The 26,687-nt window shown below is 41.3% G+C and overlaps 1 protein-coding gene across 4 annotated transcripts in view; it reads right to left on the reverse strand.

Annotated features, from left to right (window-relative positions):
- Positions 1–7,087: 7,087 nt before the first annotated feature.
- Positions 7,088–26,687, reverse strand: part of LOC117423723 (sushi, nidogen and EGF-like domain-containing protein 1) — a 65,386-nt gene continuing 45,786 nt past the window's right edge. For all 4 annotated transcript variants that reach the window (XM_058990087.1, XM_058990086.1, XM_058990088.1 and 1 more), the window contains 13 exons: positions 26,253–26,369; positions 21,887–22,174; positions 21,122–21,305; positions 18,216–18,328; positions 17,049–17,327; positions 15,862–16,003; positions 14,660–14,742; positions 13,873–13,968; positions 12,895–13,011; positions 12,386–12,473; positions 11,293–11,372; positions 10,163–10,198; positions 7,088–9,615 (listed from right to left, as the gene is read on the reverse strand). In XM_058990087.1, the coding sequence (XP_058846070.1) occupies positions 10,170–10,198; positions 11,293–11,372; positions 12,386–12,473; positions 12,895–13,011; positions 13,873–13,968; positions 14,660–14,742; positions 15,862–16,003; positions 17,049–17,327; positions 18,216–18,328; positions 21,122–21,305; positions 21,887–22,174; positions 26,253–26,369 (1,616 nt within the window). In that variant the 3' untranslated portion in view covers positions 7,088–9,615; positions 10,163–10,169. The remainder of the gene's footprint in view (positions 9,616–10,162; positions 10,199–11,292; positions 11,373–12,385; positions 12,474–12,894; positions 13,012–13,872; positions 13,969–14,659; positions 14,743–15,861; positions 16,004–17,048; positions 17,328–18,215; positions 18,329–21,121; positions 21,306–21,886; positions 22,175–26,252; positions 26,370–26,687) is intronic.

Raw genomic sequence — 26,687 nt, forward strand, 5'->3', positions numbered from 1 at the left:
TCCCCCCAAACAGATTTTGCATGTGTATTGGTAGAGCGGGACGAGAGTCTGAGGGTCTATTGTGACGTGGCACTGTGCTATTCACACTCCCAAGGGGCTGCCCAGTAGGGGGTGCAGCTGATGAATGGCAGGAGATGGGATGAGAAACACCAGAACGTTATGTGGGGTCAGGTGGTATCATAATATAGGGCTCTAGTCAAAGTGAAAACGAAGTCTAGAAAACTAAACACAAGTAAGTTTTAATGTTAATGAGAGGCAAGCCTGTTAAAGGGACTAGGCAGAAATATGTGTTTTGAAACAAATGCAATGTCCCTCTTAATTCATTTCAATATGGTTTTCACAGTCCCTTTATTAATATTGATGTTTTTTTTTCAGATAGATTTTCTTAATTTTAAAAGTATTTTGTGCGTTGCTCTCCCCTCTATGCTTTCTTTGCTGAACAGTTAGATTTAACATATGTTCTGCTATCCTGCTTTACTAAAAGTGGACACATATTTCCTCTTAAAGGGACACTGTCCACTACACCCAGCCCTATTCAGCCCTTCTCTGTTGTGTGGGTTCAAGCACATATAAGCTGAATATCAGTGTAATAGAATGTGTTTAAAAAAAACAACAATAAAGGAAGAAATGGATGGGAATCAAAGACAGGCAGTGAAGAGGAAACTCATTAATGGTGGGGAGATTGATTTTAAAACCAGAAATGAAAAAATATATTGTATTTTAGTAAAGCTATATTGTAAAGATTAGTGATTTAATACTATAGAACAGACATAATGTTGAAAGCTATAATTACTGGGTTTTACCCCCAGTGCCTAATTTAATTATCATGGCTAGGCCTCCTTTTGTCAGCTAATCCTGGCCAGCAGCTACTTAACAATGTGGATCAAACAGAATTGCATTAGGCAAGAATACTGTTATTAGATTAAACTGTCTCTTTGACATTTTGCTCCCTGGGGCAATCTGTGTAAATAGTTGGTGTGTGTTTGCATAATAAAGGAGGAGCATGTGATGTGAAGAGTCCAATCCCGTTTTGATTGCTAGGGCTCAACATCCAGGTGCTTCTGAATTTTCAATATTTAGATGCTCAATAAGAACCTAATTCTTTAGAAATTTAACTATAAAGCTTTACTTTTTTACCTAATTTTTGATGATACGTTTAGTTCAAATACAGTTTGGTAGTTTTAAATACTGTAGGAGGTTTGTTATAAATCCTTGGTAAAAAAAAAAAAATAAATCTGTAAAAACACCATGCCTGCCATGTACAAAACTTTGCCACCAAGAAACATTTTTATTGTACATTTTTGTATTGCAATACAATAGTTTAGTGTTTTGTTCCACCTACAGTTTAGCAATCTGTATAACTGGACTTAACAAACGTGAAATCTACATTATTTAACCGTATTAAACATGCAATTGTATCAGACCTCACTAGTCATATGCCCAAAATGTGCAATATGTAAAGAACAGTGTGTACAAAAAGTATTTGTACCCCACTCAGAACACTTGCCAACTAAATATCTTGGTATTCCTGAATAGACAATTGTCAGCCTATTTAATGCATGACAAAGATGAGTGAGCTGATTTTCTATCAATAACCGTGGGTAGACAGTGGCTCATTAACCTCATTTGTTAACTGGAATAGCTCTGTAGAGATGTAAAACCTCATTGACAAACATACAAGCATTCCATTTAAATGAACATCATACAGACCCTAAGCTGAAGGTTGCTGTAGCCGAGATTTGACCTTGTTTTTCAAACCTCCATTTGGTTGGTACTTCCAGTATCTTTTTTTTTTTATCATAAGACATTTGAAAGTGAGGGTGTAACAGCGCAGAGACGCTTGCCAGACAATAAAAGATCTGTCAGAAACATGTAAGTCAAAGTGTACTAGAGAGTGGTGTCTTCGATCCAATTCTATCATAAAGTGATGTGTAAAGATTTTATCTTGAATAAAAAATGATTTATGGTATAGTATATCTGTTTTGTGCTAGGTTGTGTTATAGCATAATTATAAATCACATCGCCATACCAACTGACAGCAATCTTTATTTCCAGTGGTATAGAGCGTGTGTCCTGTGTCAAACAGCATTCAACTCTATAGAACGCTATGCATTTTTAATGATGGCTTCAATGTAATACTCAAATGAAAGGACCTAACCATAGCCCTGTGTATTTAAACTCACTGGGCCATATTCTTACTCCAATCTTTAATTACTCCTATGTTTTTAAAGTAGAAAAACACCTACAGTATTGACTTTACAAAACTATAATCAAACATCTAAGTAATATAATCAAAAACTGTTTCTCAGATTTGCACATTACTGTTGAATTTTCATCTTTCAGAAAATTGGAGTTTATTAAAGACTGCAGTAATGCTTTGAAAATATGGTCCACTGACTGTTTCCATTATCAATCCAGAATCCCATTTTCACTCTGTCTACCTTTAGGGCCATTTTTAAAAAAAATGTATTTATTTCTTAGCAGACGCCCTTATCCAGGGCGACTTACAATCGTAAGCAAATACATTAAGTGTTACAATACAAGTAATACAATAAGAGCAAGAAATACAATAACTTGCCATGCAGATGTAATCTTTTTATTATTCATTAACAGCCTATTGTTTATAAACCACTCTTGAATACAATCAAATGAATCCTGTAGGGTTTCTATCCATCAATCAATCAATCAATAATCAAACTTAAGATTTACAGAGCGCCCCCTATTCATTAGCATGGCTCGGGGCCCATATCTCTCATATTTTTAATGCATAATAAATAATATAATCACCCCGATATACAGCAGTTTATAAAAGTTTACCATCATTAAGAACATTTATGAAATGAGAGGAAGCTGTTAGGTCCATCTAAACTCATCCGGTTCGAGTAGCTGATTGATCTCAGATCTTTGTCAGGTTGGTTCCTAATGGATCCAAGTGATTATGCCTCAACAACATGAATACGTAAGCCATTCCATACCCTCACCACTCTCTGTCCTCTGGTCCTGGTTTCTGTGGTTCGGTTAACTATATCAACTCATTTTAAGATCTTAAAAGCTTCATTCATGTCCCTCTTTCATTACACTAGCCAAGTGTAATAAAGCATAGATAAGCATTGTAAAGCACAGAGAGGTTCATAGAGCATATTAAAAAACAAAACATCGTAACCCATGGTAAACTATTGTAAATGAATAACTATAGGAAAAGCATGGAAAACTGCTAAAGTGCGGTGGAAATTTACCAAAGTAACATTTTATAAGGAACACTTACTTAGTTTACACTGTTAAGGCAAATCATTGATGATTTTTTTTTTTTGTATGTCAGAGACATCAATCACTCTACATTTGTAGTAAATGGGTAACTTTTGGGGTGGCACTGCATATCAAATCTTTAAAGTCTTTGAAGGTATTCTGGGATACCAAGTTAAGAATGTGGTCTGAGTGAGATGAACAGGTTCTGATAAACAAGACTGTCACATTGTAGAATTTTCATAGTATTTTTTATATCAGTCCTTATTTTCCCATTCTTTCTATCATGGTTTTTAAAATTAGGCTCTGTACTGTAGCTTGAAAAAAATTCTGGTGTCTTGCAGGGAAGTGGCCTATATCATGGAATTCAGAAAGCATTTTTACTGGAAGTTGAGTTTGTTTAAATGTGACTTTTACAGCAGAGATGCCTTTTTTGTCTCACTTAGTTGTAGGGTTAGGCAGTTTCCCTTAATTTAAAAAAACAATTTAAGCACATAAATTAGGATATACTCAGGTTAATCAATGATCATCTGGTTCCCGGAAGCTGCTTGATCTCTTTGTAAAGTCAGCTCTTAAAGGATCCCTGTGATTCAGCACCAACAGCATGGTTTGGAAGCCCATTCCATACCCTCACCACTCTCTGTGTGAAAAAGTGTCTCCTTCTCCTGTCACAAGTCCACGTAAATTCCATCTGTGTCCTCTGGCCCTGGTTTCTTTACTATGCTTAAAGTATTAGTAATAGAGCAAATAGATAAAAAATAATATAGAAAATGTATTTAAATAGTAATATATTAAATAAATGTGGAAACATTACATTTAGGATATTAGCAGTGGACAATCCAAAAAAAAACAAAAAACAAAAACCTGCAAGTCTATCCACACAAATTGTGAGGCCACTTAATGGTAAATATTTATATAACATAGACACCAGTGCAGGCTATTCCCAGAACTGAACCCTTTCTTATATGAGGGAGTATTCGAAAACGGTTCCTAATTAATAATACAGAAATCCCCGGTGAAACAGAACTTGCTGATAAGTTTGGTTGGGTCCGCTCTGTTGGATTTGAAGGCCTGTGATCATGGAGGCCTCAGTCACCTCCTCCCTCACTGCAGGACTCTTCCTGGGGGAGTCCTTACTGACAGGAAGGGAGCCTCGCACAGCTCACACTCTGACACTCACAGCTTGATTCAAATGTCCTGCTAGTCACAGTTTCTCAACAGAAACTTGGGGGAAAACTACCAGTGCAAATAATGGCCTAGTGTGACTATAAAAGTTTCCCATGGTACTGTAACAGTGCAGTGTAATAAAGCACACTGAAACCACGGTAAAGCATAGGTAAGAATTGCAAAGCCCAAGAAGTTATCATAAAGCATATTAAAAAAGAACCATAGAAAACCACGGTAAGCTATAGTAAACTGTGGTAAATGCGTAGTATGGGAAAACTACAAAATTACAAAATTACTAGTTGGTAAAAATGTGATATTGCATGTTGTACATACTTAAATATGTTTCCCATAATTGTATTGTGAAGTCTTGAAAATTGCAATATAATATATTGTACTGAATATATTCTATAAGCATATGGATAAAATATTTAAGCCATAGTAAATGTTCAGCATGTATTTAAAATACTGTATGTGACTGTTAGATCTCTCCCAGGTAAATACAGTGGCACCAATAAGTATAAAGACATAATACATTTAGGTATCCATAATTTCTAGTTTTAAGGTTCAATTTATAAAAAAAAAAAACCCTACTATTCCAATTGTAACTAGAACTGAAAAAGACAAGCAAACTTAATAACTAATACATTTAATGCAGAAAGCTACAGCTTTACTATAATATACTGTATGAAAATACGAATATATGAATTGGTCACGTTTTATTTTAGGGACACTTATATTAATGAGCTTGCTAACATGTTAATACAGTAGTAACCTGTTTTTGAGGGTCAGATAAAACTGCGCAGGAAGTATCAGATCCCTATTTAGGGGATTATCATATGATTGAAATGGGGGTACATTTATTAAAATTTTGGGATCTGAATATATTTCAAATACTGTGTATCAAAGTGATCGACTGTTATATTGTCACTATCATTCCTTTTTCCTGAGTAAGCCAGGTGTGTCTCACTCCACAGCCTCACCAGATCCTGCAGCCAGAAGGACAGCAGCTTGTGTTTGTGGTTCATTAGTTAACAGGTTTATATCTGACCCCAGTTTTTCAACTCTGACCTGATGATGTCTATCTGGGGACCAGATCTGTTTTATCATTTAAGTACAAAGACAGTGCAGGCATGGAATGCACCATACTAATCAAGCACTGGGGAGTAACAGCTTGGGTTCCAACAGGGGTACGATGTCTACTTGCAGTCAAGGTAAAAACGGTCTAGTTGCCACTTACAAAAATATATATTATTAAATCATGTATTTGATCTTGTCTGGTATTTGTATAACGACAGCTTTATAATGTGCTGTTGTTTGTGCGCTATATTTTAAAACAGCTTAGAACTATTTATATATTCTAAAATGTCATTTATATATGATGGATTGCAGCCACTACTACTGTTCCATCCCTCTGAAGCCACATGCTTCACAATTACTTTCCATTTCAATTCAAACAGCTCAATACAATCACAATGTTGAAATTGCTCGTTTGCTACTAGTATACATTTTAAACACACAGAAACATGACTATATTGCTGCTTCTGCTTTGAAATTGAAACATGCGATTAGACTACCAGTTGCTGAAGTTGGCTCACTTTTCTAGTCAACCAGTTGGTGCTACCCCTAGGTTCCAGTAGTGGAGGGTAGATTATATTATGAGAGCTCTTCATCAGCATACTATTATTAACATACATATGCAAAACTATTTGATCAGTACAATATGGTATGAGTTTGTAAACAGCAATGAAGAGTTGCCACAGTTGCCCAGGGGGTTCCCAGGAGATTCTGGAAACGTTGCTTTTGTAAAACACCACATACAAGAACACTAACCCCATTGTTTTATTAAAATCTTTTAAGCATTGTACTACAAAATACTCAAATAATGATTATTTTGTGATTTGCAATATTGTAACACAAATAGAAATATGCAATATAGGAAGGCTGGCTAATGTGATGAAAAGGTGAGCCCTGTTTTTTCCGTTAGGTCCCTGATCAGACAAGAGGTCTTGTAGCAGGACATCAGCACTGGTTGGCTAGTTCGGAAGGATCTCTTTCATAAAACTTGATGATTCTTAAGATAGGACCCCTACAAGGATCACAGCACTTTAATGATTTAAAGAACAAGAAATGCTGTTTTAAAACCAACCACTTTAGCAGGAAAGGTAACAGTAAAGGGGTTTAGACACATGGGATAAAGAATGTGGGTGACAGGAGATGGAGGATAGAATTTTTTTTTAACTCCATCCTTAAGTGCACTTACTACCAGTTATTTGTGTATTAGCAAGGACAAGCAACATATTCTATGTGAAACCTGCCATTGATTTTCATGAGCGATATTCCCTCCTGTGGAACAACCGGGTGGGACATTTGTTCTTCAGTTTACCCAAGAAATGGGTTTCTGCATTGGTGCCACTGGTCATGAAACTCACAGATCTCTGTGGTGGGTGAGGTCTGTAGCATTATGATTTATCTGGCTTTTTAAAATGTAATTAGGCACATACAGAGGTTTGCAAGTATCATGCAATAGATTTAGGAAGTTTAAATGGGTGTTTCTTGGTGCCTTTCCCTTCTCAGCTACCTGGTCTGGCCTCACAAAACATGTCTTTGGCTAATTCTATAAATTCTGTAAGTGTATGTGAGAGAGAGAGAGAGGACAGTATACACATACCAGACATACTTACACCATTCTGTACATTTATTTCTCATTAAAATCACATTTCCAAGTAACAATTTACAGGTTAATTCATCCTTCGGTCCCTTGCAGGTGGTGCTGTTGGGTTGTGGAAGGAATGCAGATTGGAAGCTCTGATCACTTTGAATCCATTCTACACCCAGTCCAGTTTGCTTTCCCAAGCTGAAGGAAGCTGAAGGACCACTGGAGGTTGAAGCCAATGGAAAGCAGTCTCTGGTGGATTTGCTTTGCTTCTCTCCATGCACTAGTCCTGCACTAACAAAGGAATGTCAAGTATTTTGGTCCAAAAAAGAGAAAATACATTTCTGGAAGACTCTTCGAATTTTAAATCAGTTGATACTGTAGTTGACAATATCCCCTTCCTCGGTTTGGTGGTTGCCTTGCTCTTTTATGTAGAACTGTACTTGAAACTTGGTTTGAACGTCAGGACAAAACGGCATGACAGCTGGGATTGGAAGATGTCTTCCATTGAGAACACAAATGTATTGAGATCTTCATGCTATCCATGGAGAACATCTTATAACCTATTGACTCAGATCTTTTTTCTACTTTAAAGTAGGGAAGCAGGGAATCAACTTGTTTTTAAAAAAAGCCCTCTGAATTTCTCCTGCACAACTGTATAGTTCACAAGGCATAGCACTGCTTTACGACCTGTAGGGGTAGTCTCCAGTCTGGTTCTAAATTAGATCAGGTACTGCAGTTTGTCAGAAGTGTGGACGCTCTAATACTGAAATACATTTTTTGTGTATCCTCCAATATCCCAAAATGCTTTCTGATATGTTTTGCCTCACGGACATTACAAATACAGTCCTAAGAACAGGTGCCTAAAGTTGAGAACAACTGTCAATACTGCTGTACCGTATAGTTTCTGAGGCTGCTTGTACGGTACTTTAGTGTGGACGCTTTGAGCTGGATTCATTAAAACGTTTTTGAGTACGGTTCTCGAGATTGGTTATGTAGTGTGGACAGGGCCTTTGTTTGTTTTATTTTTGTCAGGACTTTACAGAACAGAGTTCTGTCACTGTTTAGGATTTTGCTGAAAAGGCCAGAAAAGAGCCACGTGGCACCTCTCTGAAGCTCTCTTTCCATCAATCTCATGATGTCAGGAAAGCTGAGGAAACTGGTTTCCATAGACACAGAACAGTGCCACTCAGTAGGTGACCTGTGCCCATCACTCCATCTGTCTAGACATATCTACAGGAAAATTGATTTCCAATTTGGAAATAAAATAATAATGTGATATACCAAAAAAAAAAAAAATCATCCAACTTACACTTTAGATATTTCCTGATTAAAATATGCATACAGAAAAAAGAAATAAAAATGACTATTTGTAATTAAAATATTCACCTACAAAAAAAAAAAAAAAGCATCCTATAAACACTATTTACAAAGTCGCTAGCAGAGAAAGATTAGCTCAGGGATCTGGTTAAGTGACAGAGTTCAACTGAGATATACAAATACAAATATACCTTTCATATAATTAAAATGGGCCCTACTGTTTTGGGGGAGTTTCTGGGATTGAAGCATGGAGGTTAAGTGACTTGGGCCCTGGGTCACATAATGCCTAAGCAGGGGTCTGAATCCAAGATAGCCTGGCATCCAGTCCATGGCTCCAACCATTGGAATGGCACTGCCTCGCTGTTTTGAAGCCTTAAAGACCAAGCAACTATATGGTTCTGAAGTCAAAAAACACATATTGTAACTTCTATATTGTTAAGGCCACCCCCGCAATAACAAAAAATATTTTATTGAACGGATTGTGTTTAATAAACTTCAATCTGTTTGACTAAGGGTATCTTAGAACAAGGTCTAGCTGCAATGGTGGTAGGGGGTGGAGGGTCCCAATAGAACAAAAGCAAAGCTATATCACTGGGATATGTTTATAATGTACTGGTAAATTGGTAGAGGGGTGCGTTGAGCGTTGGGGGTTGTCATCTTACCCAGAACTAAAGCTTAAAAACTCCCATTCAATATCAGACAAGAATAACGTGCCTTCTCGCAGTAATTCTGGATTTGAGGCACTGTTGGTCCCTGATAACCATCTGTCATTGCTACTGATTTATTCATTTATGAAGTATTCTTCTGTGCCTCCATTTCAGGAGACTGAATGTCCCAGTCTATGAATTACGTTTGAGAAGGTTGAAAATCTCAGGTATAAAAAAGCTGGCAAGGAAAGCAAGGAAATGACATGAAAGGATGTGAAATTAGACCTTCAGAAGTGCTGGAGAAATAACCTGCAGTGTAAAGAACAGCAGGTTGTGAGTTTTGTGGGTTATTGGAGGCTGTCGTTATAGTTTGCCTCTTGAAGCTGGTAGATGTGTAAGGGGTGTACAGATGATAGCTGTGCCTCTCCTATAGAAATGTTTTTGTGTTGGAACTTTGGATTCCAGTTGAATAGCTCAGAGAGATTACAGTGTATGTAATTGGGAGGGGAAAGGTTGCTAGGGAAACAGAACCGGTTGCCAAGGAATCCCAGACCCCCCCATCTTTATCTTGTTAAATGCTCCTTCCTGAAAAACAAAACAACAACTGTCAACCTAGATATTCTGAGATTATGGCCTAGATTTTCAGACTATTTACACCAATTCAGCATTTGTATCAGAAAGGAAAAAATGACTAAAGTAGAAATAAAAAAATAAACCATTCTAAATGTGTATCTTCCAGAAAAAAGGGTGCTAATTGGAGTACATTGCTTTGAGAATATGTCCCATGAATCTCAAAGACACCTTCACTGTAGAGCATATTTCTAATCTGTACATCAAAGAACGTATTAATTACAGAAGATCTATATACATTTTAGACTTTATATACAGAGAGCCTGGCTATTCCAGGATATATTCACACACAAGTGCGCTAGCACTTAAGTATTGTTTCTAAATATGGTTTATTTCTAGATTTTTCTGAAAAACACACAAATAGTGTAAACTTTACACTGGGGCCCAAGCTTAGTAAATCTGGTCAACCACTTACATTGTATTTCATTATTTGCTATAGCTAGAACTGGGATGAAAACATAGAACAATATATACAGTAAATCTTACATTTTCAAATACTTACCAACCACTCACTTGTGCCTATACAATCGTCTGTCTCCTGATTGAAAGAAAGAGAGAACCAATTAAAATCAAGGAGGTGTTACACTTTCTTCCATGGTTCTGAAATTAAATTCCACGGTGATGTGTTGAACCTGTTCTGAGACATTCAATAAAACACCTTAATCCTAGCACTTACAGGAAAGATGAAACTAGGGATGTGCTCTAGTCAAGACAGCTTTCTGCAATAATTCTCGACAAGTGGTTAACATGTGGGCCATTAACACAGTAACACCAGCTGTGGCAATGAAGCGTATTCTCTCCTAAAACAACAGCTGATATCTGGGCAAGCAGCACAATGCCAGGACTGCAGAACAGAACAGTACTGTTTGGTAGTGATCAGTGTCAATTTTGCATCAACTAAAAAAAATAAATAAAGAAAATTCAGTGTGTATTCTTAAAGGATCTTTGGGATCAGTTTGTCTTAGAGATGTTGATTGATTTTCAGTGAATGAAGGATATCCCTTATAAAAATTGATTGCCATTATAAAAGTATAGCTAAAGCACAGGCAAGCATGTTAAGCCACTACAAAAATCTCAATAGTCATGGTAAAGCCAGCTACAGTATATACAGTACATAGTATAACAAGAGGAATGCAGAGAAAAGTTTAATATTACTACTGTACTACCATGGTAAACTTTAATAAGAGCAAGACCGAATGCACTGGTTGATGATAGACAAGGTATTTATAGTGGAGTTTATATAACTGACACATAATGGAAACAACAGATTACTTAGAGAGCGATTGGGGCTGGGGAGTTTATTACCCTCACTTACTGAATATCTTGGTAACCCTGAAAAGATAATCATCTCTTTAAAAATGCAGCGTATTTTAATAAGCTTGACATCTCACAAGTAGAATGGATCCCCTGAAATGCTCTCCTGTTTCTAGGAAGGCAGTACACCTCAGGATGGGGAGTTTGTTGCCGGATAACCTCACTTAGACTACTTGTCACTAAATATTCTCTTATCCCTGACAAGATAATTGTCTCCTCTTTTCAAAAAAATGTGAGCAATCCATCTCACAAGTTCAGTGGTACCCTAAATACGGGACTGAATGCAATTAGCCTCCCTGAGAAAGGTAAAGCACTTACTTGGAGGTTTCTTCTGTAAAAGCGGCTCACAGATTTCCCTGTAACAAATGTCCTGATGAACCTTATAGGTCCGTTTATACCTGTAGGGAGAAAATAACACGTCACAGGCCTAATAAATACCTAGACCACATTAATGCAATGCACTTCATTGGCTTCTAGCACAATACCGAATGTATTAGAAAATGTTTAGGAACAAGTGGAGGCCATTCGGCCCATCTTAGCTTGTCTGGTTTCTAGCAGATGATTGAGCTCAGAACTTGAGTCTTAAAGGATCCCAGTGATTCTGCCTCAACAGCATGCCTAGGTAACCCAGTCCATACCCTCACCACTCTCTGTGTACAGAACTGTCCTCAGTCTATCTCTGCTTAATATACCGCAGACCAAAATGGTTTACCTTCAGGGATGTGAAATGAAAACTACTGTATACAAACAAGAGGGGAGGCAAGAGGGTAATTAAAATAATCTGCATAAACAGATTATTTGTGTTCATGTCAGCTTTTTGTCTGTTTTTTATTTAAATGTATTAACTCATTTTTATGAGCTACCTCTAATCAAGTTAGAGTGTATTTTCTCTTGCACTCTTTGTATGACAGACCACACTCTCTTCACTTGCAGGCCTGACACAGCAAAGGTAGCCACCAAACACTTAAAACATACATTATATTCTGAATAAAATATTCAAAGGGCTAAATTCTTAAAGCAATTTACTCTAAATCATTATAGACACCAATTAGAATCCTTAGATGGAAAAGTAACAACTTAAGACAACTTTCAATTCAACCCCCTAGAACAGGGGTGCCCAATTCTGGTCCTGGAGGGCCGGTGTCCTCCTGTCTTTTGTTGCAACTGTGCCCTAAATTACTTAATTGGACCAATCAAGCAGTTATTAGAAGCTTAATTGGTCCAATTAAGCAATTTAGTGTACAATTGGCACAAAAACCAGGAGGGACACCGGCCCTCCAGGACCAGGATCACCCCTGCCCTAGAAGAATTTGTTGTTTATGACATTTGTAACAACTGACACAAGCCTCTTGTCCTCCATTCCATAATAGATAAACTGGCTAAAGACACGGGAATAACAATTTGTACTCACAAGTAATGGCAAACCCCCCCCTCCCAGACTGGGATGGTCTTTGTTTCGGAGTAGAGTCGTGTACAGGGGTGGGGAACTCTCTGACAGACTGCAAATAGAAATACCAGTCAAGGCCCTGGCCACATCAGTCATACAAACACAATAAGGTCATGTTACAATGAGGTCAGCTCTTTAAGATGGCAACATCTATGACTGCATGACTTAGAGTGAACTAGAGTTTAATGGACAGCCCAAAGTTTAGGGCTTGAAGGAAGTGGGTGACAGTGCTGGTGCTGAGAATGGGGTTTGGTGATGTGTTTCTATGTGTATGAAGTTTAGGGACAATGAGGTGTCCAAAGAAAGAGAAAATGTTTTCTCAACAGAATCAGAGTAAGGACAGGAGAACTAGGCCTACTTTATCAAGGTCTTCAAAATTAGCACCATATTAACTGTTACATTACAAAACTAGTAACTAAAAAGGTTTTGATACTCGCTCTATAAATATGAACCTCAGTGTTCTACATACTCACATAGCTCACAGTGCTTTCCTTTAAAGCCCACATTGCATTCACACAGGTAGGAGTCTGGTCCTTTAACACATGTCCCTCCGTTTCGACACAGGTTTGACTTGCAGCCCGTCTGCTCCTCTGAAACACACCATGCAGACAGGCTTACTGGACGTCCTGGGAAAACATCCCCGTTTTCGGTCGGACACAGTGAAAATTGTTTGCCATTTTATCTTTAATGTCAAGAATGTGGCTGTGTGTGTTCAGCAAGTTAACAGCAGAGTAATTTATTAGGTTGCGCCAGTAAAAAAAATTAAGTAAACAATCTTATTGATTATTTTTTAAACACTCTAATAGAATGAGGGACACCTGCCTGTAGTGTAGGGCTGTGAAGGCACCTGAAGAAAGGTACTGTGAATATTACGCGCACTGTGTGTAAGTGGTCTGGTAACCGGTAAATGACTTAGCCATCCGGTTAGCTGTGAAAAGTTTAGTTAGCACTCCAAATAAGGAGCTGTTTTGTTTTGTTTTGTTGCTCTGTTTTGTTAATTTGTGTTTGTGAATAAAAGTGCGTAGAAAAGCACTAAAACTGCAGTTCTTGTGTCTGGGTCAACTGTTTAAAGGGCGTAAACCAGCCTTGTACAGGATGCTTTACCACTAATAATAATAATATCTTTATTTTTTATATAGTGCCTTTCACAGTGGACCACCATCACAAAGCGCTTTACAGAGGGAGGCTGAACTGTGCATTATATGCAGAGTCACTTACAATAGGACATTGATTTAAAAATCTCATCCGCAGGATGGAGCACAAGGAGGTTAAGTGACTTGCTCAGGGTCACACAGTGAGTCAGTCAGTGGCTGAGGTGGGATTTGAACCATATATATATTTAAACAGTGTCAATAAACTGAAAACATGAACAGTGTTCCGTGAAGCTGTATTACACAGACCCGCGGGTGTAGCTATCACTGTATTTCATACAGGCCCAGCGTAGGACCCACCTGTCTTTCTGTTCTCCGCCTCTGGGATCTCGAGGGCCAGGCTGATTTTATTGGTTGTCTCCTCTATGTTCTCTAACTTGATTGGAGACTCGGGTCCTTGAACAGAATACCCAAATACAGTACTCAGAAAATACATGATCAATTATGTACAGAAATTTATTTTGGTGTATAGATTTCTAATTGATATACATTTTACTGTACGATTGGAGCAAAATGATTGACATTAGAGTAATTAACTTCAGATTTAATTTCTTCTTTTTTCTTTGCGTGTTTATGAGGTTTGCAATCATTTTGAGTGGTTCTTATTGTGATTACTCAAACGCTGTGTTTATTTAAAAACAAACCGGTAAGTCTGTCCTAAGGTGCTTTCACTGGAGTCTTGGAGATTTTCAGTTCTAGCTGCTTGCTATTGCAGACTAGATCAGTTCTAATACAATCCAGCTATATCTAACGATCTGTAACTATGGATCAGGGCTCCTTTTGTTTTGCTGCTGTGCACTGGATTGATCTGGCTATAACTAATATAAATGCACCTTGGGGGACCCAGCCTACATCACATATGTCTACGACAGACAACTAGAACTGAAGAGCAGATTCTGAACTTATTTGAGGAATCAGGTAGACTACCATTCATCTAAAAAGTCCACACATCACATAAACCTGGGAGGGTTCACAGAGTGATCTGAATTTGTTTTTTCAGAACCAGCCCCACCACACAGGACCAGAACAATGAAGTTAATAATAAAGACGCAGCCCTGGTGCATTCTGTGGCGATGGTTATACGTACGTGCACGGTGTGTGATAGCCTTGTTCTGTAGGTTGCTAAACTTGGCAGTGATTCTTCCCCGGCCGTCAATCAGCTCAGTGTATCTGCAAGTCAAGTGCAAAGAGTTACAAATGGACCCATTTCTAATTACTCTGAGCATTTATAGTGTGCAGTGCTACAGCACTAAAAGGTGTCTGAATACCACGTGTGAAAAGTACCACAGTAATTTGCAGCTTTTCCTATAGTTATACTGTGCATTTACCACAGTTTACTATGATTTGCCATGTTTTTAAATTTGCTTTACCATACCTCTCTGGGCTTTACAGTGCTTGCCTATACTTTACCATGTTTTCACTGAGCTTGATTACACTTTGCTATGCTTTCACAATGGGAAACTTTTATAAGTCATGCAGTGTTAATACAGTAGATGACATGATATTTTTATAGCGTGTATCAGTGAAGGAGGTAACAGCACTTAATACATTAGTTCACCCTCTGTAACTGCAGCACAGCGGCTAAGGGGCTGGTTTGTGAAGCACAAGGTACAGAGTTAGCACCCAGCCTTCACATCAGCATCTAATTGGTCTGCCCTTGATCACCATGTTCTGCTGGACTACTTCAATATTCAGATTTAAAAAGCCCTACAAAAGGCTGTTGTGTGTGATTTTTGTGGGATGATATTCCCAAAATTGACAGCTAGAGGTCACTATTGCTTTCCAGGAAGATGCAGAAGTTAATGGTTGCTCTGTGTTACTCGTCCATTATTCTTCATTAATATATTATTTATGGTCTAAAAGGTCACACAGGTCAGCTGGAATATTTTGTCAGAGATGAACGGGGGGTTGAGGTTAGGTCTTGGGAGCAAGATTTTCAGGTGTGTGGACAGGTGTATTTATATGGTTTGTTTTAGCACCTTAGAATGTTAAAATGAAGCATGATTTTAAACTGCACTGACAATCAAAGTGAGATTTCTTCACATGGATACAAATACCCCAAAAATAAATGCCTCAAGGCAAAATTAATCTACCTATTTAACACCACAAAAAGGCAGTCTTGGAAAAGAAGGAAAAGACACTCAAAGTAGTTTTTCATTATTCCAATAAAATTACATTTTAAAATCAGAACTGGTTTTGTTGGACAAGGGTAGGATATGAGTTTTAGCTTGAAAGAAGCATTGGAATTGCTATGCTTTATTTTAAATAGCGTTTTGAAACATGACCCACCTGGGGATCTCGTCAAAGTTCTCCCTGTCGAGCTGGACTGTGGGAAGAGGACGGCTGCTGGGGGCTCGGCCGCTCACCACCTGGGGACCTCGACCCACAGACCCAGCACTCTCTCTCCTGCCAGACCTTTCATCTGACAGCACTGCAGAAACAAGGGTAAGACGACAGGAACATGAGACATGCGTACCATGGGAAAGTGTTGCTGTCACTTCCTCCCTCTCAGTTTCATAATGATCACAGTGCCCCTCTTATTTTAAGAGAATTAAAAGTTATTATGATACAGGCTGGAACAAAGCACTGCATGTTTTTGGTATATACTAAAGTCCTGTAGTGTGGGAGGCAGCCTGTTGGTGGCGCTGTCTGAGGTAGACAGATATAGACTGGTGTTGTTGCTTGCTCTTCAGAACTTCACTGACCACTGAAGCGAAAGCAGCAATACCAACTCTGTCTTTCTTAACCTATAAGCATTAGCAGCATTATCACTGAAAATTTCTTTTTTTTTCCAGCTTAATCATGACAGAATATTCAACATGTTTGTTCCAGCACCAGTTTATTTACAAGTCTAGGTCATTATCAATAGTGCTGGAACTCATTCCAGACTTGTTTTTGGTGTAGACACCAATTTTCACTCCATGCTCCTGTCCCATTTTGGTTGAAAAAAATCGTAATGTGCAAACTTATATGACGGCCAGCATAAACTAACCTGTCAGAAACGTTAAGTTATGAACCAGAGGAGGCCATTCAGCTCATGAGGTTCCTAGTAGCTGATCTCAAAATATCTTCGGGTCTTAAGGAACCCAGTGATTGAGCATCAACAACATGACTAGGTAGCCCATTCCATACCTTCAACACTCTGTGTGAAGAAGTGTCTCCTACCCTCTGTACTAAGTTTGACTCCACTTAATTTCCAACTGTGGTTCTGGGCTCTGTGCTGCGCTTAAAGTATTTGTTAGGGTTAACTTTGTCAACGTGTAAGATTTTAAAGACACCAATCAAGTCCCCCCCTAACTCTTATTTGTCCTATAGTAAATAAATTAACTTCCTTCAACCTAGCTCATTCCATTAAGCCCTGGGGTTAGTCTTCTTCAACTGAACAATACATGGGAGAGGAGCAAACATGTTTTAAAATGTTTTAAACTGAAATAACCCAGTGAGAGGCTGCCCCCCTGCCTGCTCGTGGTACTCACTGGTGGTGATGTTGAGACGGAGCGGGTCGCTGTGCAGCTGCTCGTGGTCAGTACTGCGCACGGCAGTGAGGGACAGGCGGTACTGCAGGCCCGGGGACAGCTCACGCACAGTGTAGGAGCTCATCTTCCCGTTCGGCAGGTAGCGGCTCTTCGTGGTGCGGCTGGACGTGACGTTGATCACGTAGCCATCCAGGGAGCCAATCAGAGGTCGCTCCCAAGTTATCTGTGCCGTTGTCGCGGTAATGAAGGACAATGACATGTTCAGAGGGGCGAGGGGCCCTAGGGTGGAAGCAGAAAGGATTTGACAGATAAAATGGATCTAAAATGTACAGACTACGTATTCTGTTGTACACAAACACATTTTCAGGAATGTGTATCAACAGGTTTTGGATTGGTGCCCAATTATTTTAGCCTCCAATTTTCTCCACCATTTAGAATGTCTAATGACGTTCCCCCACCACAGCAATTCCCCACAACAGCTCAGCAGAACTAAAGGTCAGAGGGCGTCCTCCCATGACTAAGCCAATTGCCTGTTTACACCCAGGAACTTAAAAGCAGGTGTCGGCAAACTACCGGCCTCTGGAGAACAAAGACCAGCCTTGCAGGTGTCCGCTTGAGCTCACTAGATGCCTGTATGGTCCGCTGTAGCATGCTGAGGAGACACAGTCCCTGCTTGTTTTGCCTCCCTAACTCATGGGAGTGTCAGAGTCAATGCAATGTTCTCTCTGGAATCCCGAGCGCAGACTGGTGACTTCGCACAGCCAGGACACGACCCTGCGCTCCCTGACTGTATGACTCACCCTGCACCCCAAGCGGCCATGCTTTTTACCAGGTGAGCCTCTCGGGGACCCCAGTACTTTTAGGTTTAACTTCAAATTTCAGTGGTGCCCCAGACCTACAGAAATATAAGAACATTTTACAAACAAGAGAAGGCCATCCAGCCCATCAATGCTTGTCCAGTTCCTAGTAGCTGACTGGTTACAAAACCTCAAGTCGGGTCTTCAAGTATCCCAATGATTCAGCTTCAACAACATGACTAGGTAACCCTGGCCACTCTCTGTGAAAGGTCTACACTTTCCATTTATGCTCATACGGTTGTATTCTATTCTTGACAATAACTTGAAAATGAATTCTGGCACGGAAGAAGTCGTCTGTGGGGTTACGTACGGGTCCACAGGCGAATCGGCCCTACTGATTGGCTCACAGTCGGCAGTTCCTCTGGCTTCAGCCCGCTCTGAGTCACAATGTCCACAGTGTACATCTCCCCGGGGAGCAGGGATCTGGAAACACAAAACAACCTGTTACTCTGCTTGCCCTGCTAGGAGACAACCCCATCCTGTACTGCACCGACCCTGAAAAGAGCATTCTTTGCCTTTCAGTTATTAAGGGGATATATCTAGGACTGTCTCTGTATGTCCCAACAAGTCTCTACATATATTTTGAGAAGTGCTTATTCAATTAGGATAAAAGTTGGTATTTGCATTGTTCAGCACAGGCTATGAAGAGAATCTGAATCTGAGTACAGGAGGGCTGCTGCCAGACTATATCTGTATGTAGTGAATATAGGTCATGGTGATTAACTCTTTCATACTACGGATGGCTCTCATTTTGAATGTATTATTATTATTCTGTAGAGACAGTATAATGTTCACTCACCAAACCCCAGACCTTCTGAGGTTCCTGCTTTATAAAAGGAGGTGGCAGCTTCATGCTCCCCTCCTCCCTAATGGGTAAGGTACTTTAAATTAAGTTTATTGAAAAAAGATTTAATAATAAATCAGAGCTTATTGCTCTAAAACAGCCAATAACCAGTAAAGAAAGCAGACTGTTTGATCCATCAAAGGTTTAAAATGAACATTCCCTGGACCCTACTGAAGTCTCTGAACAAGGCTGTTTACATTGTAAGTGATTCATTTATTTTGATGCTATACAGATCCCAGCTTGGCACATTAAATGAGAAAAGTTGCTGCAACGTGCTGGTATTTTGCACTAATGGCTGTGGGTAGAATAAAACTATTTGATGCTGTGTAATGTATGCGCAACAAACAGTCACTGGAGCTGACAGCTAGATTTGACTGCTGATTGGCCCATTGAGAGTACTGGTGGCGGCTCTTCTGCCATATTCCCAACAGGTATTTCAACCATAACTATGAAACACCCAATAGTACTGTGCCTAGGAAATTAGCACTAAAAGAAACAAATTCAATGACAAACATTTCGACTAGAAGACAATGAAAAATACTTCTAGTCGAAACATTTGTCACTGGAGTTATTACGTTTATTTTAGTATTTCTTAATAAAACAGGTACGTTTGCGTCATTCCCAACAATTACCTTTATTTTCAGGGTAAGGGAAAATGTAATTTGTTTTTTTAGTTGATTCTTTGGGAAATACAAGTGGACAATAAAACCCTGTGGCAGCATTTCAATTGGAATATTCGCTCGCTGGTATTTCCCAATTTCCTCTTTTTTCCAAAGTGTATTTTTATTAGCTAATTTTGTTTTTACAACTCCATCCTGCCACTGAATTAGGCAGCAGCCATAGCTTTTGAGCTTAGCTGTATAAAAATATTTTCTTTTGCTACGAAGACGGCTCTGTATATTATTAAATCAACTACAATTCCAAATGATTTCCCCAGATCACTTTGCTTTACCTGAGAGAATAAACAAACATGATATTCAACTGCAACAGTGGATTTGTGAAATTCACAATCCAATAATAAATTAGAATTGTTTTTCTTACATATTATCTCGGAAACAAGGTTAGGAGCTTCACTTCTGGATACATTCATCTACTGGTATGTTGTTTTTTCAGGCTCATGAAATTAATAAGCCTCAAGGCCAATCCTTGCCCTTAAGGCCGTCTCAAGGACATTTGTTCAATACTACTTTCTCATAAAGCACAAACCCTAGCAAGATGGTGGGCTTTGTCCTTCTCAGTCATTGTTCTTCTCGGAGTACTGGACATTCTGCTCAGCTCTATGCTAGTTTTTTTTAGATCAACAAACTAATTTCAACTCCAGGAGTTGAAAAGCTTCTTCATTAATCCCCCATGCCTCTCTGTTGATGCTCTGAAGGATAAGGACTAGCAGCACTACTGTATTTATCCACAGGGAAGGGAAATAGTTGCAATGCAACCTTTCCTACAGTTGCCCCTGCCACAAGCCTGCCTTTCTCTAGGGAGCAAGCAATTCTCCATACCAATCCGATCCTTTTTGAGACTGCTGTGAAGCTGAACCATGTGCTGCTTTGTAATTGTGTAATACACTACATCCCACTATTGGGTTCAGTGGAGACTTAATTCACGTGTCACCCAACCAAGCCTGATCGAAACCTAGGCTTCAAAGGGCAGTGGTGCCCAGCCCCTAAGATGGTAGGCTATCATTTTGCAATAAGGTTGTATTTGTAAACTTGCTCTTAGTGTATCAGATAATTCTATTGACATTTGTGTGCTTCTGGAGAGCTGTGGTGTTCACAGTCTCCCTCGAACCACGCTGTGAGAGAGCTCAGAATGCTCCCACTTCAGAGGTGGCTCTTCAGAGGGCATATAAAATGGCGGGTGAAGTAACAACTGGCTGAAGGATTTGGTTTTGGCCGTCTGTATTTTGTAATTTCTTATTCATTCGCCAATGCTATCATGTTATATAGTGAATTTACTTTAACTTGAAAATACTACCAGGGTTTGGCCATGATAAATGATTAAAAAAGAAAAATCATTGATCTCGTTTATTGTCATTGTAAAGCTATTTAGTACTTACTGCTATGGTTGAGGAATAACCACTCAGCACTGTCTGATGAAAATGGGTGCCTGCAGTACACCTACGACTATTATAATAACACCTGTATCATATTTCACGTGTCATCCGTAACTATACAATCAAATGTTCTGAATAATTTTTGGATGGATTGTTGAAATTGTTGAACTTTTGATTCATATTTCGATTTCACCGAGGGATCTCTTAATGGTCCCATTAAGAATAATATGCAAATGAAAATGTTTAACCTGGATAAGAGAACAAGCAGACATGAAGGAACCATTTGAAAATGATTGTGGGACAGTGAAGGCTTACTCACCCGAAGCTGTGCTCTGTGGTGTTGGTGTTCAGCAGCACTGTGATGTTCTCTGCACTGTGGGAGGAGTGCAGTGAGACACGCACCCTGCTGACCGTGGTGTGTCTGTTGCTGTGGAGCGCCCATTTCAGCCACACGCGGGACGTGGACACGTTGGCTACGTGGAAGTCCTCTACTTTGCGTGGCCCTGCAGAGATTCACACACACACAAAACTGTCAGCTGTATCAAAGAATGTGAAACCACATGGACATTGAGCTGGATCCCAACATTTAGGGCACCACACACAGCCTTATACAGAATTAGGACGCTGCTGAACTTTTAGCTATTTACTGTACTTGACATTGGTAACATTTTTCATAACATACACCTCCCTATATGACTGTAAAAACAAAACAGTAACATGAATCAGGAGCTAACCATGATCTACTCTCACCACAATACACAAGTACGTGGCTCTCTAGATATACTCTGTGTGTGGCTGACCTGCCTCCACTATACCCCTGATGCTGGGGATGGTTAAATACATGGCACATGACTAAACATAAGTAATTCACTTTTTTAATCTTCTTAATTCAGATATCCTACCCGTAGCCGTATGGGTTGCATAAAATGACCCCAGAAGAGTTTCAGATTGCCCCAGATTTATTCTGACCTGCATAAGTATGTGTTGCAGCTTCCTTGAGAAGGAGCACTCATTTCTTGCTCGTAAAACTGGTATCAAACAAGATGTTTGGAGACGTGTTCAGCAGAGCAGTTTCAGTACTCACTGGTGCGTACGATGGTGAGCACGGGCTGGCTGATGTCGTTGTTGTTGGCGTTGCGCTTCACGGAGAAGGCTGTGATGTTGTAGAGACGCCCGGGTGCCAGCGAGCGCAGCAGGTGGGTAGAACGCTGCTTGTCCAGGTAGTCGGTCTTGCGATCGCCGCCCCCTATGGGTGTGTAGGTGACAGCAAAGCCGTCAATCAGCTCCTGGGGGGCGTCCGGTGAGCGCCAGCTCACCTCCACCTCTCCCTCCTCCACCCTCACCACCTGCAGGGCTGCCGGGGGCATTAGCTCTGTAGAGAAAGCAGGGTGCGTTCAGCATTACTGTGCTACTGCACCAGGCCACACCAGCCAATATACAGCAGATCTGTCATTCTGTGTAAAGAATAACTTACTAGGGGCCCATATTCACAAAGTTTTAAGGAATGTTTTGATTAACTAAATGACTGTTAGAGTTCTTGATTTTGAAGAAATTGAGAAAGACTTGTCTAGTTGAACCGTTTGTCATTGCATTTTTAAGTTTCTTTTAGTATTTCTAAACTTAGCACTATGGTTGATCAAGTTTGTTTTAAGAAGGTTTATTATATGTTTCAAAGAGAGGGTAAAACTAAGAGAATGTTATTTATACAAACAGTCCAAAAAACTTTGATAAGGCCCCAGGCAATGTTATTGTGTGCACCTTAGCTCACTTGTCTTCTTTCTTAAAATAATTACTGCTGGTATCACTATAAATCCTATTGTACAATGATTATCTAGTATATATAGAGTATGCATATAATGACAAATGCTTATGAGTCCTTGTGACGAAGTGCCCGCCCCTGTGTGTATTTTCTGTTATATGTTGCGTGTGGTGTGTTAAATGTTGGTGTATAGTCATTGGTACACGGTATATAAACGGGTCTGTGTAACACGAGTGCTTAAAATGTATATTTGTATTTTGGCACGAGGATGGCACAGCACTACACGTGCAAGTAAAATGTAATATGTGAGCACGGGGAATTGCACTTTATTCATTCATGTGCAGTTGTACTGCGACTCCAATTGAATGACTGATTAGCAGTCGAGTCTCGGTACAGCTGCATAAAAACAGCATGTTTTCACTCACTCGGGTGGTGTGTTCGGTGAGTGGAGAACGGGATTGGAGACGGAGGTAAAGAGAATAAATAATAAAAATAATAATCGTTAAAGAAGCTCACCGTGTTTTGTTTAGTGATAGTCCGTTTTGTTTATCTCTTTTGTTTGGCGAATGTACCGTGTCCTTGTGTTTTTGGTTTGTTACCACCGTTTATTTTCTGTTCTGTTTATTTATTAAATGCTGAGCGAAAGCATTTGCTCAGCTTCACCAAACTCCACATCTCTCTCTGTTTATTTTCCTGTTTCTGGTCTGACGCCACCCACTCCGGCCGTCTTTGTGACACGTGGTGTTAGTAGTGGGATAACAGCGCCTCCAAGCGTCAGACCAGGGATACTGCGGGTTGAAAATTCATTTAAAAAAAAAATGGGATGGGAGGAAGAAAGGCAGCCATGGCGTAATCGCCAGGAGGAGTTGAAGGAAGGAGGGGCTCCATGGTGTGCCTCCTGCATGGAGTATGGGCACCTCTGGGAAGTTTGCCCCTATGAAGACCCTCTCTATTTGAAGGCCCTCGATCAGGGAAAGGTGGAGGATGCGGAGGAGTGGCTTCGCCTAAAGGCCACGAGACCAGTCCACCGCCAGGAGCTGCCTCTGCCTCTTCCGACCGCAGTTTCTGGTTTAAAAACAAAAAAAACAAAAACAACAACAAAAAAAATAATAAAGAAATGGAAGGCTGGAGCTGGAGAGATGGCTGCCAGGATCTGGAGGACCTCCTCGGTGGTCTAGATGACCAAGGCTGGTGCCTTGCCTGTGGGGAGTTCAGGCACCCGGTGGTGCGCTGCCCCTACCAAGAGGGAGAGGAGGAACTGGCCCAGGAGAGGAAGGTGAGGAGGAGGCAGAGAAGGGGAAAGGGGAAGAGGAAGGCAGAACGTCCACCGCCCAAGTCTCCACCAGCAGAGGAAGAATGCCTGCTGGTTTTGCCTCCAGAGGGAGAGGAGCCGTCTCCAGCGCCAGAGGGAGAGGAGCCGTTGCTGCTGTCTCCAGCACCAGAGGAAGAGGTCCCACCGCTGTCTCCAGAACAGGAGGGAGAGCCGCACCAGTCCCCTGCAAGTGAGGGAGAGCCGCACCAGTCCCCTGTAACAAGGGTATACTAGACGCTGCTCCTTCCTCCGCCATCAGGAGACTACACGCCTCCGCCACCTCCACCGGCAGGAGCAGAGCAGCAGGAGCTGCCTCTGCCTCCACCACGTCCACCAGCAGAGGGTGAATGCCTGCTGGGTCCCTGGCCACCAGCAGAGGGTGAATGCCTGCTGGGTCCCTGGCCACCAGCAGAGGATGAATACCTGCTGGTATCACTTCCCCCACCAACAGAGGACGAATACCTGCTGGTATCACTTCCCCACCAGCAGAGGATGAATGCCTGCTGGTATCACTTCCCCCACCAGCAGAGGATGAATGCCTGCTGGTATCACTTCCCCCACCAGCAGAGGATGAACACCTGCTGGTATCACTTCCCCCACCAGCAGAGGATGAATGCCTGCTGGTATCACTTCCCCCACCATCACGAGGAGAGGAGCTGGAGCTGCCTCTGCCTCCATCACCATCAGGGGGAGAGGAGCAGGAGCTGCCTCTCCCTTCACCAGAAGGACCAGGACTAGATGCTGGCGGTCCTCAGCAGCCCTTGCATAGGCTGCTGAGGGAAGCACGGGGAAGAACCGCCCGGCCGCAGTGGCCGAGAAGAGGGCCAACACCCGCACCCCAGCTTGTTCTGACTCCCTGCCTCGCTTTGCCCAAGGATGCCTGCCTCGCTTTGTCCAAGGATGCCTGCCTCGCTTTGCCCAAGGATGCCTGCCTCGCTTTGCCCAAGGATGCCTGCCTCGCTTCGCCCAAGGATGCCTGCTTCGCTTCGCCCAAGGATGCCTGCCTCGCTTCGCCCAAGGATGCCTGCCTCGCTTCGCCCAAGGATGCCTGCCTCGCTTCGCCCAAGGATGCTTGCCACGCTTTGCCCAAGGATGCCTGTCTGGCATCGCCTGGGGCTGCCTGTTGCTCCGCATCGCCTGGGGCTGCCTGTCGCTCCGCATCGTCTGGGGTTGCCTGTCGCTCCGCATCGCCTGGGGTTGCCTGTCGCTCCGCATCGCCTGGGGTTGCCTGTCGCTCCGCATCGCCTGGGGTTGCCAGCCGCTCCGCATCGCCTAGGGTCACTGGAACTGCTTCGCCAGGGGTTGCAGTCAGCTCTGCTTGGCCGCAGGGGTCAGTATGGCCGGAGCCCCACCAGAGGGAGCTGCCGGCTATGAAAAAGGGGGGAGAGGTCAGGAGACCACCTTCCCCCGCAGCAGTTTCGCTGCTGGAGATCTTGGAGGAGGTCTGGAGACCACCAACCCCAGCAGCTTTTCCGCTGCTGGACTTGCCCTGGCTGCCAGTGGTACAGTGGGAGGAGAGATTCGCCCCACTGTCAGCACGTCTGCTGACAGCATGGCCAGTAGCAGCCTGGCTACTGGCAACATTGCCATCCATCAACCCCTTAAAGTCCCTGTTCTTGGCCCAGGACTTTGAGCGAGACTTTGGGGATTTTAAGGGGGGAGGTGGCCATTGAAGCCATGTGTGCTTTGCACAGGAGGGGGTATATGTGACGAAGTGAACGCCCCTGTGTGTATTTTCTGTTATATGTTGCGTGTGGTGTGTTAAATGTTGGTGTATAGTCATTGGTACACGGGATATAAACGGGTCTGTGTAACACGAGTGCTTAAAATGTATATTTGTATTTAGGCACGAGGATGGCACAGCACTTCACGTGCAAGTAAAATGTAATATGTGAGCACGGGGAATTGCACTTTATTAATTCACGTGCAGTTGTACTGCGACTCCAATTGAATGACTGATTAGCAGTCGAGTCTCGGTACAGCTGCATAAAAACAGCATGTTTTCACTCACTTGGGTGGTGTGTTCGGTGAGTGGAGAACGGGATTGGAGACGGAGGTAATGAGAATAAATAATAAAAATAATAATCGTTAAAGAAGCTCACCGTGTTTTGTTTAGTGATAGTCCGTTTTGTTTATCTCTTTTGTTTTGGCGAATGTGCCGTTTCCTTGTGTTTTTGTTTGTTACCCCCGTTTACTTTCTGTTCTGTTTATTTATTAAATGTTGAGCGAAAGCATTTGCTCAGCTTCACCAAACTCCACATCTCTCTCTGTTTATTTTCCTGTTTCTGGTCTGACGCCACCCACTCCGGCCGTCTTTGTGACAGTCCTTTAGGGTTTTTGAATTGCTACAGTGTGTTTTTCACTCAGTTCTAGAGGTACCTTTTTCACAGTCCCTCCCAGTGTGTCCTACTTTACAGGTGCAGATGTACTGCCCGCTCTTGTCACTGCGGCAGTACCCTCGGCTTCCACAAGGCTGCAGTGAGCAGGGGTCCTCCGCTAGAGGGGGAGACAGGAACAGAGCAGCAACAGTAATACATTCCTACTGGGAAAACAAGGCATCTTATAATGAAGTCATGAGTTCAGTAGAGTTTGCTTGTTAGCAAAGGATTAGAAGCCCTTAGGACAAATACATTTCTACACGTGAAAGAATTAAACACTTCCTTTTTATAATTAAAAATCCAAATTTACACTACACATGAACCTGGAGTTTCTTCATAAATATGTGTTATGCACCTGTAGTTTTAAATATCGGTTAGTTAAATAATATTTTTTTTCTCCATACCAACCACATTTGTGGGAGGTTCTAGTTGTGGA

This window comes from Acipenser ruthenus, chromosome 17 (genome assembly GCF_902713425.1).
Source record: "Acipenser ruthenus chromosome 17, fAciRut3.2 maternal haplotype, whole genome shotgun sequence".
Lineage (NCBI taxonomy): Eukaryota > Metazoa > Chordata > Actinopteri > Acipenseriformes > Acipenseridae > Acipenser > Acipenser ruthenus.